The sequence below is a fragment of the Mesocricetus auratus genome, unplaced genomic scaffold (genome assembly GCF_017639785.1).
Source record: "Mesocricetus auratus isolate SY011 unplaced genomic scaffold, BCM_Maur_2.0 Super-Scaffold_100010, whole genome shotgun sequence".
Lineage (NCBI taxonomy): Eukaryota > Metazoa > Chordata > Mammalia > Rodentia > Cricetidae > Mesocricetus > Mesocricetus auratus.
The window spans coordinates 64267743-64280793 of NW_024429194.1; the positions used below are offsets into that span (position 1 = coordinate 64267743).

The 13051-nt window shown below is 50.5% G+C and overlaps 1 protein-coding gene across 1 annotated transcript; it reads right to left on the reverse strand.

Moving 5' to 3' along the window:
* Positions 1 to 1753: 1753 nt before the first annotated feature.
* On the reverse strand, positions 1754 to 7592 carry LOC121142650 (keratin, type II cuticular Hb6). Its single transcript, XM_040752789.1, has 9 exons — positions 7224 to 7592; positions 6393 to 6601; positions 5694 to 5754; positions 4825 to 4920; positions 4495 to 4659; positions 4143 to 4268; positions 3656 to 3876; positions 2064 to 2095; positions 1754 to 1932 (listed from the first exon to the last, which is right to left on the reverse strand). The coding sequence occupies exons 1-9, from the start codon at positions 7590 to 7592 to the stop codon at positions 1754 to 1756; spliced, it is 1458 nt and encodes a 485-aa protein (XP_040608723.1).
* Between the last annotated feature and the right edge of the window lie 5459 nt (positions 7593 to 13051).

Sequence of the window (13051 nt, forward strand, 5' to 3'; positions counted from 1 at the left end):
TGCTTTGCAAATATCCCAGGTCACTCTCCATCCAATGAACTGAAAACCAGGAGTAGCCACAGCACCAAGCAGATCCCAGCCATGTCTATCACCACAGCTCCTGTAGTTTAGCGTTTGCTAGCCAACCCCATTGCCCCCACCACATCCTGCACTGTAGTTAATAACTATTTATGGTAATTTTCTCTGCTTGATTATTTCACTCCCATTCAAGCTTCACTGATATACTCTAGCTGACAACCCTTGCCTAAGCTCACAGCTGGCAGCCAGCACCAGGACCAGCCTTGCCAGAGAGGCCCTAAGGAGCTCTCATCATCACAGTACCTGGAAAGATGTCAGGCAAAGAGCAAGAGCTTCCCTGCAGGCCCACGGAGTTGGGAGGAAGCAGGAGGAGTGAGTAAGTTGTGTTTGAACCCTCCCAGGCTAGCATCATACTCAGTAGGAGAGCACTTGTCTAGAATGTGCAAAGACATGGGTTTGGTCCTCAGACTGGGGAAAAATGTTTAAGTTTTAAAATGACACCTCTCTAGAGAGATTTGTTGTGTGCTGCCATTGCCTGACATTCTTCCCCACAACAATGTAGGCACCATTGATCTATTTTACAGATGAAGAGCTGAAGTTTGGTGAAGACGGGAGACCTACCCGCTGCGGTGGAACTGGAAATAGCCGAACCTTGACTGCTGTTCCGATAGAGCCTCCAGTAACAAAGCCCTTTCCCCTCTTCTCAGAGGGCTGGGGACCACACTAGGAACAGTGTGACCCCTCCTCACTCTGCAGCAGGACGGAAGCAACTTGCTCATTCATCCACACAGCAGGTGGCAGTCACCACTCTGAATACCAGGTCTTCTGCTCCTGACCTAGCAGAAGTTGCTCTCCTCTGCCTCTCACTGCCTTTTTCCTGTCCCTTCCTCAAGCACTGAACTCCAGAATTGCCCTTCAAGGAAGGGGAGCAAAATGACTGTGGCTGAGAAACCCTCGGTGGCATTTCGCCTTGTCAAAAGATATCTTTGCTTATCACAATAAGGGGAAGAGAAATACTGCCTGCATCTAGTGACAGAGGCCAAGGATGCTACAAAATAAAATGTCACAGGAGACCCCAGGGACAGTCACCAGTCCATAACCCACAGTGCTGAGACAGAACACTCAAACACTGTATTGAGTCTGACTTTGTTGTCCACAAGGCCTGATTTCTCCAGGCCAGACAGAAGGTGCCTCCTGTTGCCTTCATCTACTGAAAACATACAGGTAGCTGGGGTTACTGAGGCCTCTGACAGAGGTCCCTGTCATAGGCAGCATTTTGGAGAGTCTAAGGCACAGGTTTGATTCGCTGCAATTAGTTTATTGGGAACGCAGAGTGAGACAAAGGCAAAAATGCAGGCAGCTGAGTCCCTGGGTTGGGGAGAGATGCTGCCAGGCAGACCCTAAAGGAGATGCTCTAGCTGAGTGACAAGAAAACCAGCAGCCATGCTGGTCCCTGTCTCCACATCCAAGCAAAAGCACGCTAGGAACCCAGCAGACAAAGAGGATCCTAGGGCAGTGGATCCTCCCAGCAGACAAAGAGGACCCTGGGGCAGTGGATCCTCCTAGATCTTAAAGCCAGTGAATCCAGCAATTTTTTTTAAAAAGCCAGAAGGGGAAATAAAAGCAAGAATCCTCAGAACAAGTTGCTAGGGAAGGTTACAGAATGGGATGGAGTTGCCGAGGTCACTGTCCCGCTGTGCGGTCACAGGGTGGGAGGTGGCAGCACTGAGGCTCCCTAGCACTTCTTACAGCCTCCGCTGCAGGCGCCCGTGGCACAGGGGGCACAGGCATTAGGGGTGCCCACCACCACGTTGCTGCTGCAGGGGCCGCTGCACACTCTGGTGTTGACAGCAGGGGCAATACCAGAGACGCAGAGATCGCCAGAGACGACGCCACCGCGGGAGCTGCTCACGCCTGAAAGCAGGAAGAACAGGGAGACCATGTCAGCCACTGCCACTGCCAGGTCACTGGGCAGCAAGCACGTGTGTTCCCGCCCCAAAGGCTGGCAACATCCCACAGGAAAGGGGAAGGCTGGGATTACTTACACACATTCACGGAGCCAACGCCCTCACACAACCTGTGGGAGAGGAAAGGGAGACGTTAGTACACAGGAAAGCTTGAAGCAGGTGACATCATGGGGCTTCCTAGGAATAGACTAGAAAACCAGGAGCTGGGGAAGTAGGGGGTGCACTATGTTAGTTCTGAAGGCAAGGCAAGTCCTCTGTGTCATCAGGCCTATTCTCTGTGCTCCCTGAGTTTTAGCCTCCCCAGTGGGGTCCAATTGCTCTCATGGGGACAAAGAGACCTAGACACACATGGTGAAGGACTTGTGTTTGCCCTGTTGGTTCTGAGTTGTGAGTGCATTCCAGGGGAATAGAAGTGACCTTCTAAATCCTATCTGAATGCCATCATGACAATGTGGGCCTAAAGAAAACCAGAAATTTTGACCCTGTGTCTGAAGTCAAAGCCTGTCTTCATAAATGACTCCCAAGTGAAAAAAATGAGATATTAGAAACTAAGAGCCACCTTCGAATCGCCTACAACAACCAGTCTTCTCATTGGGCCCCCAGAGAGGAAATGGCCAACGACAGCGAAAGGCTAAAACTCCAATTCCACCTGGCCTGTATCCTCTTCTTGACATCATCTCACAGAAGCAAACCAAGCAGAGTAGTCCTGAACTCACAAATGGTCAAGATGCTGGCGAACCCAACCCCAGATCCCACAACCAGCCCTTTCTGGTCTCCAAGGTAACTGCTTCTCTCCACCTACATGGTGGAGGAGCTGTGGTTCCTTTTCCAGTGCTCTGTCCATATCTCTCTCCAACTTCCAGATCCCCGAGGGACCATCACCTGTGTGCCTGGGCTTCCCAAGCTGCTTAACTGTGTTGGAATGGTCTCTCTATGGGATCATACAGACTTCCAGATACCAAGCCTATGACCCCATGTCCCCAGTACACACGATTCTCCATTTGTGTGCCACCCTGGAGGCTGGCTATATACAAAAAGCAGCTCCAGACATGACCAAATACTGACCAGGAAACAAAAAGCAAGGGTGAAAAGTGAGATCTTTCTTTAAGAGCTTGGGTTGCAAGGGAGTCGTCCACCACAGTAGGGCAGAATGGCTAGAGGTTCCTCCACCAGTACCCAACTCCAAAGCATGAAAACTAACCTCAGCTGTCCATAACATAGTCTGAACTGCAATGGGAGAGCACGTTAGGGCACTCATTGCCAAATAGCTAAGCAGGAGTTGGTAGAATCTGCTACCACAAGCTGCTATTATGAGATGAATCTGAAATTCCAAGGTTGGAGTGGAGTTATCCAGGGAGAGGTTAGGAAAGTAGATGGAACCCTGGAAACACATGTAGACTATGACAGGAAAAAGGAGATAAATCCCAGGAATGGACTACAGCTCAGTCTCAAGGGAGCAAACCCAGTACTTCCCTGTTGGCAGCGTCAGAGACAGGCAAGCATGAGGAGGTGAGATGGAGCTAGATCAAGGTTAAAGGACTTACACAGATCTCCTATGCACGTGCAGGTTCTGAGATGAAGAAGTGAAGATTGACGGCTACCCAAGGTGTGAGACTCTCAATGCTGAGGACCCAAGAAGGGTTGGAAGAATGAAAAGCTACAGGACCCACCTCTGCTCCTCGCCCTCCAGCAGGCGCCTGTAGGTGGCGATCTCGATGTCCAGCCCCAGCTTGGAGTTCATCACCTCCTGGTACTCCTTGAGCAGGCAGGCCATGTCCTGCTTGGCCTTCTGTAGGGCAGCCTCCAGCTCAGCCAGCTTGCAGCGGGCATCAGTGAGGGCGGCCTCTCCCTGCTGCTCAGACTGGGTCACTGCAGCCTCCAGCTTGGTGTTCTGGGGACACAGAAGAGAATGGAATAGTCTATGGTTCCTGGGTCTATCTCTGTAGTACCTGGATGTATCCAGTCTGCTGCCCTCACCTTCAAATAAGAACTTTTTCTTTATAGACATGGTTCAATCAGAGTGACCATGGGCAGGATTCTGCCCATATAAATAGGAAGTATACTGAATGGTAAGACCCAGGCTGGGCACATGCTGACCCTATGGCACTGAGCAGGCACCCAGCCTCCCTGGTCCCAGCACAGCTGACCCCTACATACCTGGGACTTGGCGTTCTCAATCTCAGCCGTCAGCCTCTGGATGATGCGGTTCAGCTCATTGATCTCCTCTCTGGTGCGGCGCAGGGTCTCTCCGTGCCGGATCACTGTGGCCTTCATCTCCTCACACTGAGGATGGGGGAAGCAGAGATGCCCATGAGGCACAGGATGCAACATCCACCCAGTGAGCGAGCACACCACCACGGAGTGTGCAAGATACACGGCATTACAGTGTTCAGCCAGGGCTGCCTCCTCCCCCTGAGAGCTGACTGCATTCTCTTTGTGATCCTTGGGGTACAAGATCCTGGAGTCCTTCCCACTGTAGCCTGTCATGACGGGTGCTGTGACCACTGACCTTGGTGCGGTACCAGGACTCGGCCTCTGCCCGGCTGCGGGTGGCAATGTCATCATACTGAGCCTTGATCTCAGCCACGATGCAGTCCATGTTCAGGTCCCTGCTGTTGTCCATCTTGACTATGACAGAGGTGTCTGAGATGTGGGCGTGGAGGATTCGGATCTCCTGTGGGAGGAGAGAACAGCAGTCAAAAGCTTGTTGAAAATCCACTCTAACCCAGTATGCCCGTGCCAGCCTCTCAGACCTCCCTTGGTCCACACAGGGCTCCTCAGCCATGGAGTGACTGTCTTTAGCCTCCTTGCCAGGCTTCCACCTGGCTGCTGCCCTCACCTCCTCATACAGCCTCCTCAGGAAGTCGATCTCCTGGGTCAGCGCCTCTGCGTTGGCCTCCAGGTCTGACTTGCGCAGGTAGGCACAGTCCACGTCCTGGGGAGCAGGAATGTGTGAGCCTGAATCACTTGGCTGATCGTGTCCCAAACTCCTTTATCTCTCTTCATCCACCCCATGCAGCACAGGGGAGAAAGATTCCTGTGTGCAAGTCATCTCTGCCCCCTCTTCCCAGCATGCACTTGGCAGCTCCTCAGGACTGGAGACTTGCTGCCTCTCAGCCCCCAAGGCATCTTCCCTCTTCTTTGGTCCCATTTTACTCTAAAAAGATTGCCAGTGGCTCCCAGATCAGCCAACTGACCCTGACCTGAACCAGTGGGACTTCACGAGGCCACCTAGCCACTCCTAGTGACCCTATTATCTTATACACACAGGCTTGGGTTCTAGCATTCTGGTCAGACTGTAGAATGGGATATAGACCAAACCATTTTTCAATGGGCTTAATGGAACCCTGTGACTTCTAGTATTCCAGCCATACACTCAGAAGCAGAAAAAGGCACACCAAGGTCAATATAGCCACCACCCTGCATCAGGGCAGGAAGCAATAGACATTGCAAACTGATATATGGCTCCATGGCAGTGGAACTATAAGTCTCCTCTAGGTGCCAGCCTTCTAACTGACTGTTGCCTTGACAATAACCCTTTGTCACAAGCCTGGGTATGACATTCATTGGGCCACCTCACTGAGAACTTTCCTTTCTTGTTGGGAAAAGGTCACAACTCCTGCAGAGGTTAAGCCTTGGAGTGGCCACAAGCAGAGTGTGCCCCTCAGGTGTGCATGCTGCCCTGCCTCCCGCACCCCTGCTACTTGCCTTCTTCAGAGCCACAAACTCATTCTCGGCTGTGGCTCTCAGAGAAACTTCCTCCTCGTACCTAGGAGAGAAAAGGGAAAGGGGACAGTGAGGAAACGCTTCACTCTGTGCCAGGGACTGCAGTAGGAGCCCTCACTGCTCTTGACCCTGCCAGGCCTTTCTGGAGGAAGCTGAGCTATCTGGGAGTGGAATCAGGCTGTAAGGAAACACGCCACCATTGTTCTGATGTCACCACAGGGAGGGAATGAGGATCCAACCCCAGCTACATCTGGGAGTGGACAGGTCTTGGGTACTGCAGCTCCAGCCTCCCCTTACTTATGTGTCAGCCCCAGCCCAGCTGCTGAGTAGACTCAGAGCCCAGGGCTCATTCGGGAACACAGAGGGACAAATGAGCATGGGTCCTGGCCCTCCTGCTTCCCTGTTCAAGGGATACAGTCCAGGGGACCAAAGTCAGAAAGGGTGCATGGGGGTCCCGGGGCTATCCTTTTCCAGAAAAGGCAGAGCTGTGGTCTCGGTCTCCAGAGGGAAGGTGAGGCAGAAATAGTTTACTTTGGCACTGTCCAATCCTCTCCAAGGAGCATCTGTGCAGATATTTCACAACAGGATCCCACAATGTCCTCAACCTGACTTTTGTTGTCTGTGTCCTAGCTTTTGATATTAGGCACATCTTATGTCAGTACCACAGCAGGCCATTTTCACCTCTTCTTGTAGCCCTCCATGGCCTCCTGAGCATGGTTGAGCTCAGCAGCCAGCCGCCCGCTGTCAGCCTCCACACACTCAGCCTCCCTCCTCAGCGTCTCGATGTAGCCCTCAAACAGAGGCTCCAGGTTGCTCTCACAGCACTTGCGGTTCTGGTAGAACTGCCACTTGGTCTCCAGCAGCTTGTTCTGCTGCTCCAGGAAGCGCACCTGCCATGGCAGTGAGAAGGGATTCAGGGGCAGGTCTGGGGTCATGGTGGAGATGAGGGGGAGGGGCTCTGGGGAGGAGCCCAACTCTCCATCCCTTATCTTGGCCCTGCCTCAGCTTTTCCACTTAAGGAGAGGACAAGGGACAGGCCCAGTGTCCACACTCACAGACCCAGGCGGCCACGTCAGTGTCCTATGCTGGGCTTGGTACTATCCTCTGAAGCTAGGAAGGCACCCACATTCACATCCCAGTATGAGGGGCTGGCACAGATCCAGGGAGATAGTTTCCAGGTCATCTGGAGGAGCTAACTAGGCTGGCCTCTCAGCCTCCCCCAGCAGTCTGCCTCCCTTCCTGTCAGCTGAAGTGCAAGCTTCCTCCTTGGGCTGCCCACAGCTCCATGCTGCAGTCCCCTGGGACTCCCTGCTGTCAGCTTGTGCCCAGGGCAGCCTGGCCATAAGCCCTGCTTCTTGGGACTGTGGGTCCTCAGTGTGCCCATGTGGGCACACCTCTCTCTTGACACCAGGGATCAATACGAGAGGTCTTTCTGCCTCCTGTCCCCCTCAGCACCCAGCCTTAGCCATGCATTTGGTGGGCTCCAGGATGGGGCTGGTCCAGGTCACCCACCTTGTCGATGAAGGCTGCGAACCTGCTGTTGAGACACTTGATCTGTTCCTTCTCCTCATGCTTCACGCACTGAGCATTGGGGTCGATCTCCAGGTTGAGGGGTGTGAGCAGGCTCTCATTGACAGAGACACTGGTGATGCAGGGAGGTGTGGGTCCGCAGACTCCTCCAGAGCGGTAACCGAAGCTTCTTCCACAGGAGCCGGAGCGGAAAGCCCCACAGACGCTGTGGCTGCCGAAGCCCCCAGAGAGTCCACGGTAGCAGGAGATGCCCCTGTAGGGAGCTGCAGAGATGCAGCAGCGGCCTGGCCTGGGCCCGCAGGCTGAGGCACAGCTGAAGGCGCGGCCACCACAGTAGGATCCACAAGTCATGGTTATGGGAGAGGGGAGACGATGAGACTGGAGACGTCCAAGTGGAGGGGGCAGTGGACGTGGATTTGGGTGTTTACCTCTTTAGACTTTGTTGGCCTTTTATATATGTGGGCACCTTGACTGACCACGTGGTCTGAAGCAATTAGCTGCCTTTATGAGCTTGGCTTGTTTAGCTGTTGTAGCTCCTTCTTAAGTGTGCTTAATTGGTGCCCATTGCAGCCAGATGTTTATGGTCCTTTACCCTAAACTGTAAAATTTTCTGCTTCAAAGGGCCAGCTCACCTCCTCCATCCTCTGCTCGTGTTCCCAATCTCAGAAACAGAAGTGGAGAGACAGGGTAGGTGATTCAGGTTGCAAGGAAAATAGAGAAGGGACTGAGCTGTAGCTCCAAAGGGCTGGATTGAAAGAAACAAATGTCGACACCGCTGTCCATGGTCCTGACCCAGCCAGGCTAGGGAAGCAGGCGGCATGGAGCTAAGTGGGATTCCTCGCCTGGGTGGTTCTTTTCTGTGCCCCCTAAGGCCCCACATCTACATAACCTCTAAGTTAGTCATCTTCTCTCTCCTCCATCTCCTGTCCCCACTGACTCTTCCTCACTTCCCTCATCAGGTTGCCCTTCACATACACTCACAGGCTTCGTGTCTATGTTTGCCTGCACAGGCTAACACACACACACACACACACACACACACACACACACACACACACACATCTATAGACACAGACTATCTCTGGGCTATCTTGGCTTGCCTAGACCAAAAGAGTGTCTTTCCAAAAGCCTAAGATGACATATGGGCTCACTGGCCCCAAGAAAGCCCAACATTTTGCAGAAAGGACTAAAACACGTATTGAAATGTCTTCATTTCATCTCTGGATCCTATGTCATCTAAGGCCTCACTGTTATGTGTCTACATAGTAATTGGCTCAGAATATAAAATCCAGTAAGATGACATGAAGATAACACACAACCTGCAATTGCCACTTGAGTCCCTGCTGCTTTTGACATTCTACTTTGCTCATCAGCTTGCCGGTAGCTTTGATTGGCATTAAAACACAACTATACCATCTGGTGCTGCCCATCCAGTATAAACCTTGAACTCACAAGAGCTGGGTAGGGCCAGAGCACTGCCCTGACTAGCTCCACGTGACCTGAAAGTGGGTGCTTCACTCTGCTAGGAAGTGCTAGGTTTTGCCCTCCTGGCTGTCTTGGAAGTGTAAAGAGGTGTGTATAGGCTCGGCAAACTCCAGAGTACAACGTCGTAGGCTGCATCCCAGGCTTTTCCCATTGCTCCGGGCAGTGCTTTCCCAGAGTCCATGTTGTCACCCACTAATGGGAATAACCATCATTTCTCAGTCACTGAACAGACTAAAAGAAAATCACCCAGAGCAGAACAGAGAGCATCATTGTTTTGCTTGCATCACCGCTGTGACCTGGCCTTCTGGTTCAGCCATCTGTGGTTTGTGTTTATTATGTCATTGCATAAAATTATTTCTTCTGGAGCTGCAATTCTTAAAAAGTAGAAATACACGTTATACCAGTTGAGGACACAAAACTGGATTCCAAAGTGGCTAGTTTCAAATCCTAGCTCTACCATTCTACTGGGTAACACTGGGAAGCTACTGAATGTCTCTGAGCCTCCATTATGGTTTGTAAAATGAGGATAATACCAGCACATACCTTGTAAAGTTGTTGTAAGGATTAAAGAAATAATCTATGATAAGCACTTAGGACTGAGCCTGATACACTCAAAGGACACAAGTAGTTGTGGGTTATTGTTGTGGTGCTGGTGCTGTTGTCAGTATTTTGATAGTTTTGATGGGGTGTACACACTCACCTTCCAAAACTACTTATGTTCAATTATCAGTAACAAGGCCTATTTTGAAAGTGTAATAGGAAAATTGAATAAAATAATTCATGGATAATATTTAATATAGTAGCTGGCCCATAGAAAGTGCTCAGTTATTATTGGGTGTACTATTGTTCTACCATATGGACCTATTCCAGGAGGAGAAAAGACTATGACCTTTACCCTGCATAAGAGCCTAAGTGTCCATCTCTCCTCCCAAGTCCAGCCCAACTGCTTCAGGAAAGCCACTCACAGACCCTCATCTTGGCCAATACTTAAGCAGCAGCTCTAAGAGGGGAAAAGCTCAAATGATCTAAACAATCATTAATTGGAAAGCAGTTCAAAAATTTGTATTTTTTATTTGGTCTTACAAGAGCATCAGAGCCAGGCAGTGGTGGTGCATGCCTTTAATCCCAGAACTCGGGAGGCAGAGGCAGGCGGATCTCTGTGAGTTCGAGGCCAGGCTGGACCGACAACCTCCAAAACAGAGAAACCCTGTCTCATAAAACCAAAAATAAATAAATAAATAAAAAAGAAGAGCATCAGAGACTATTGATCACACACCAACCAAAATTCATAGTTGTTGATTCCTGTCACAACTGATACATCTACAACAACCTCTGCCCCTAAGGCTCAGGGATCATGGGGAAGAGGGCACAGAAAGATTGTCAGAGCCAGAGGAATAGGAAATTTGCTGGGAGATTGTGTCTCCTAGAAACATCAGAAGCTACATAAAGCTTCACTATCGTGGATGCCCAAACACAAGCTGAAGAAGGATGACGCCAATAGACACGATAATGTAGACAGAGGAAGTCTCATAAGGCCTTAACCCTAGACAAAGAATTACAGGCAACTAAGGGAAGCTGAGAGTGGGAGGGATAATCTTTTCCAGGAAAGGGCCACCAATTGATTGTCCAATGCCCAATGGTCATCCCTGAAAACAAACATGCAAGTAATAGTATACAGACTGAGCTGGTCTTATTCATGCTTTTAGGAATATGTATTTGTATATATACACATATGTGTGTAACAACAATTACAGAAAAAGAGGCCATGAATTTGAAAGGGGTCAGAGGTGCATGGGAGGGTTTGGAGGGAAGAAAGGGAAGGGGGAATGATGTAACTACATCACCTCAAAAAATTAAATGTTATTTTGAAAAAAAGAAATCCTGGGACATAAATTAAACAGCATCCAGCTTTTGTGTCTTGTTTTTTGTCTAATCCCCAAACCTCCTGATTGAGTGGTAGCCAGAAACCCCATGGGGCTGTTAGGGGAATGTCCTTGGAAATCTGCCCTATACAATAGAACTACAAAGGAAGCTAGAACAGGCAAGTCCTCACTGGCTGGCTGGAGGCGCTGGGGTTGAGGAAGGGCTTCCTAGGGGAAGAACAAATGGCCATACTGAAGAAAGAAAGGGCATTAACTCTTTTACTTCAGGAATCCTTATATTAAAGAAAACCCCCTCTGGACTGGCCACCTTGCGTGTGGAGACACAGTGGACCCAAGTGGTATGGTCTGTTCTTCCAGGCCATGTGGACAAGTGGGCCTTGTGGTGACAGCAAATCGGATCATTGTCATCTTATGAAGTCCTTACTCAAAGCTCACTTCAGTCCATTCTGCTTCCCTGGAAAGTATTGGGTGTGAGGCAGATCCTCAAGAAGGAAAGTAGCAGAGACCAGGTGTACCTTGCAGATCGGACATCTGGGGACTCTAGGGTTGATATGCCATAGCAAGCAAACCCTGGACATATGCTGACTGGAAAGAAACACGAACTCAGAGAAAACAGTCACCATGGTAAGGAAAGGCAGAGGGTGCTGATGAATGCCTGACTGTGGTATCCTTCTAGGAAGGAAAAAAGGAGGCTCTCTGGGGAGGGCAAAAATGGGCTTTCACAAGGCAGATGCCTAAAGGTGACTTGGAGAGTGGGTAGCAGGGAGACAGAGCCAGGGATAAAAGCCAGGAAGGCTAGGGGGCCTTGAAAGAAGGATTGTGAAAATCTACAGTTGATGAGAGAGAGAGACAGAGTCGGAGACAGAGAGACATGAGATAGAAACAGGGATAGAGACAACAGAGACAGAGAGAAAGACCTCCAACCAGCAGAGGCCAAGACTCAGGAAGCAGTGTCTCAGTGCCATCCCCAAGACACTAGTGGGAGTTTAGACTGAACCAGTTCATGGGCTTACAGCTGGAGGACTCTAAGCACCACCCACTGGAAGTGTCCTTGTGAGCAGAAAGAGAAGCAGGGGAAGCGGGATATTTACACACTAGCAGGACTTTTGAGTGAGAGAACTGACCTCAGGTCTAGCCTCTGCATATGTGAGGCAAGTTGGGGGGCATTCCGCATCAGAACCCCATTTCTCATCCTGACCCTGCCCAGGACACCAGCTAAGCATCCAGCAGAATGCAAAGAAGGGAGTATCTTTGGCCAAACGGTCAGAATGGGTGCCCAACCCCTGGAATTCAACCTGCTGAGCCTCACTCCTTAACCCCTCGCCTGCCTGTGAGATCTCATCACCAGGCATCTGTGCTGAAGTTTCCCCTCTGCAGACTGGTCCAGACCCCAACTTCATGCTATACCTTTCTAACACAACTGTCTCCTCCTCATCCTCCTCCTCCTCATCCTCCTCCTCATCATCATCCTCACCCTCCTTTCTTCTGCCTTCCTCTCCCCCTTCTGCCCCTCATCCATTTCTGCTGAAGTGATGCCACCACACCATTCTCCTCTGGATTTCACCCACTTGTTCTCCACCCCTCTCCACCTCCTATTCTCTTTTCATCCTCTCATTCTTCCCAACCACACCCCACCAGTTTCCTTCCCTTCCTGCTGGTGGCTCTCAAAAGTAATCACCTAAGACCACACAGCTCTTTCTTCCCATAAAAACTCCCTCCCATTCCTATCTTTCCTTCCACCCCCAACCTGGCACACACCCCATCTATTCTGCCCCAGGCGTTCTGGATCCTCGCCTTCACTGGCTGGCTCTCTTTAGGCAAGACCACATTTCTCTTACTTCACTTCTTCAGACCTCAGCAAGAAGCATCATTCTTCCCACCCCACCCTCAGGAATGGCCACTTCCTGGTCTGCTTCGTGTGACCCCACCCCATTTGACCACAAAGCTTTGTACAACTGGCCACCAAGCTTTGATGACCCCATTACTCAGTCCTTAATGTGTAGCTGGTACTCACTGTATTCATTCAACAGACATTTATTGTGCACCTACTATGTGCCAAGCCCTTGAAATGAGTCCACAAACAAAATTTTGTGTGTAGTAATGTGTTTTAGGATATGCCTCACTATTCATGATCTGTGCATGTGTCCAACTTTGTTCTTAAAGCTAGAGGCTCACCAAGACCAAAAATGAGTTCCCCATCTGTCCTCCAGCCCAGAACCCTAAGAGCAATGTGCAAAGAATGCCCTGAAGAGGGTATTGAGGAGGAGGCAAGAGAACATGTGTGTTAGGTGTTCCATGCAAACACATCCCCAGTGTGCTGCTGGTGGTGGGCAGATAGGAGTGCAAGTATCTCCACCTTTCCTTGTCTCAATATTTCAGAACACTAGCCTCAGAGGAGACCTGTTACACAGGGTGCAGGAGGAGAGGGGACTGGTGCGGTGG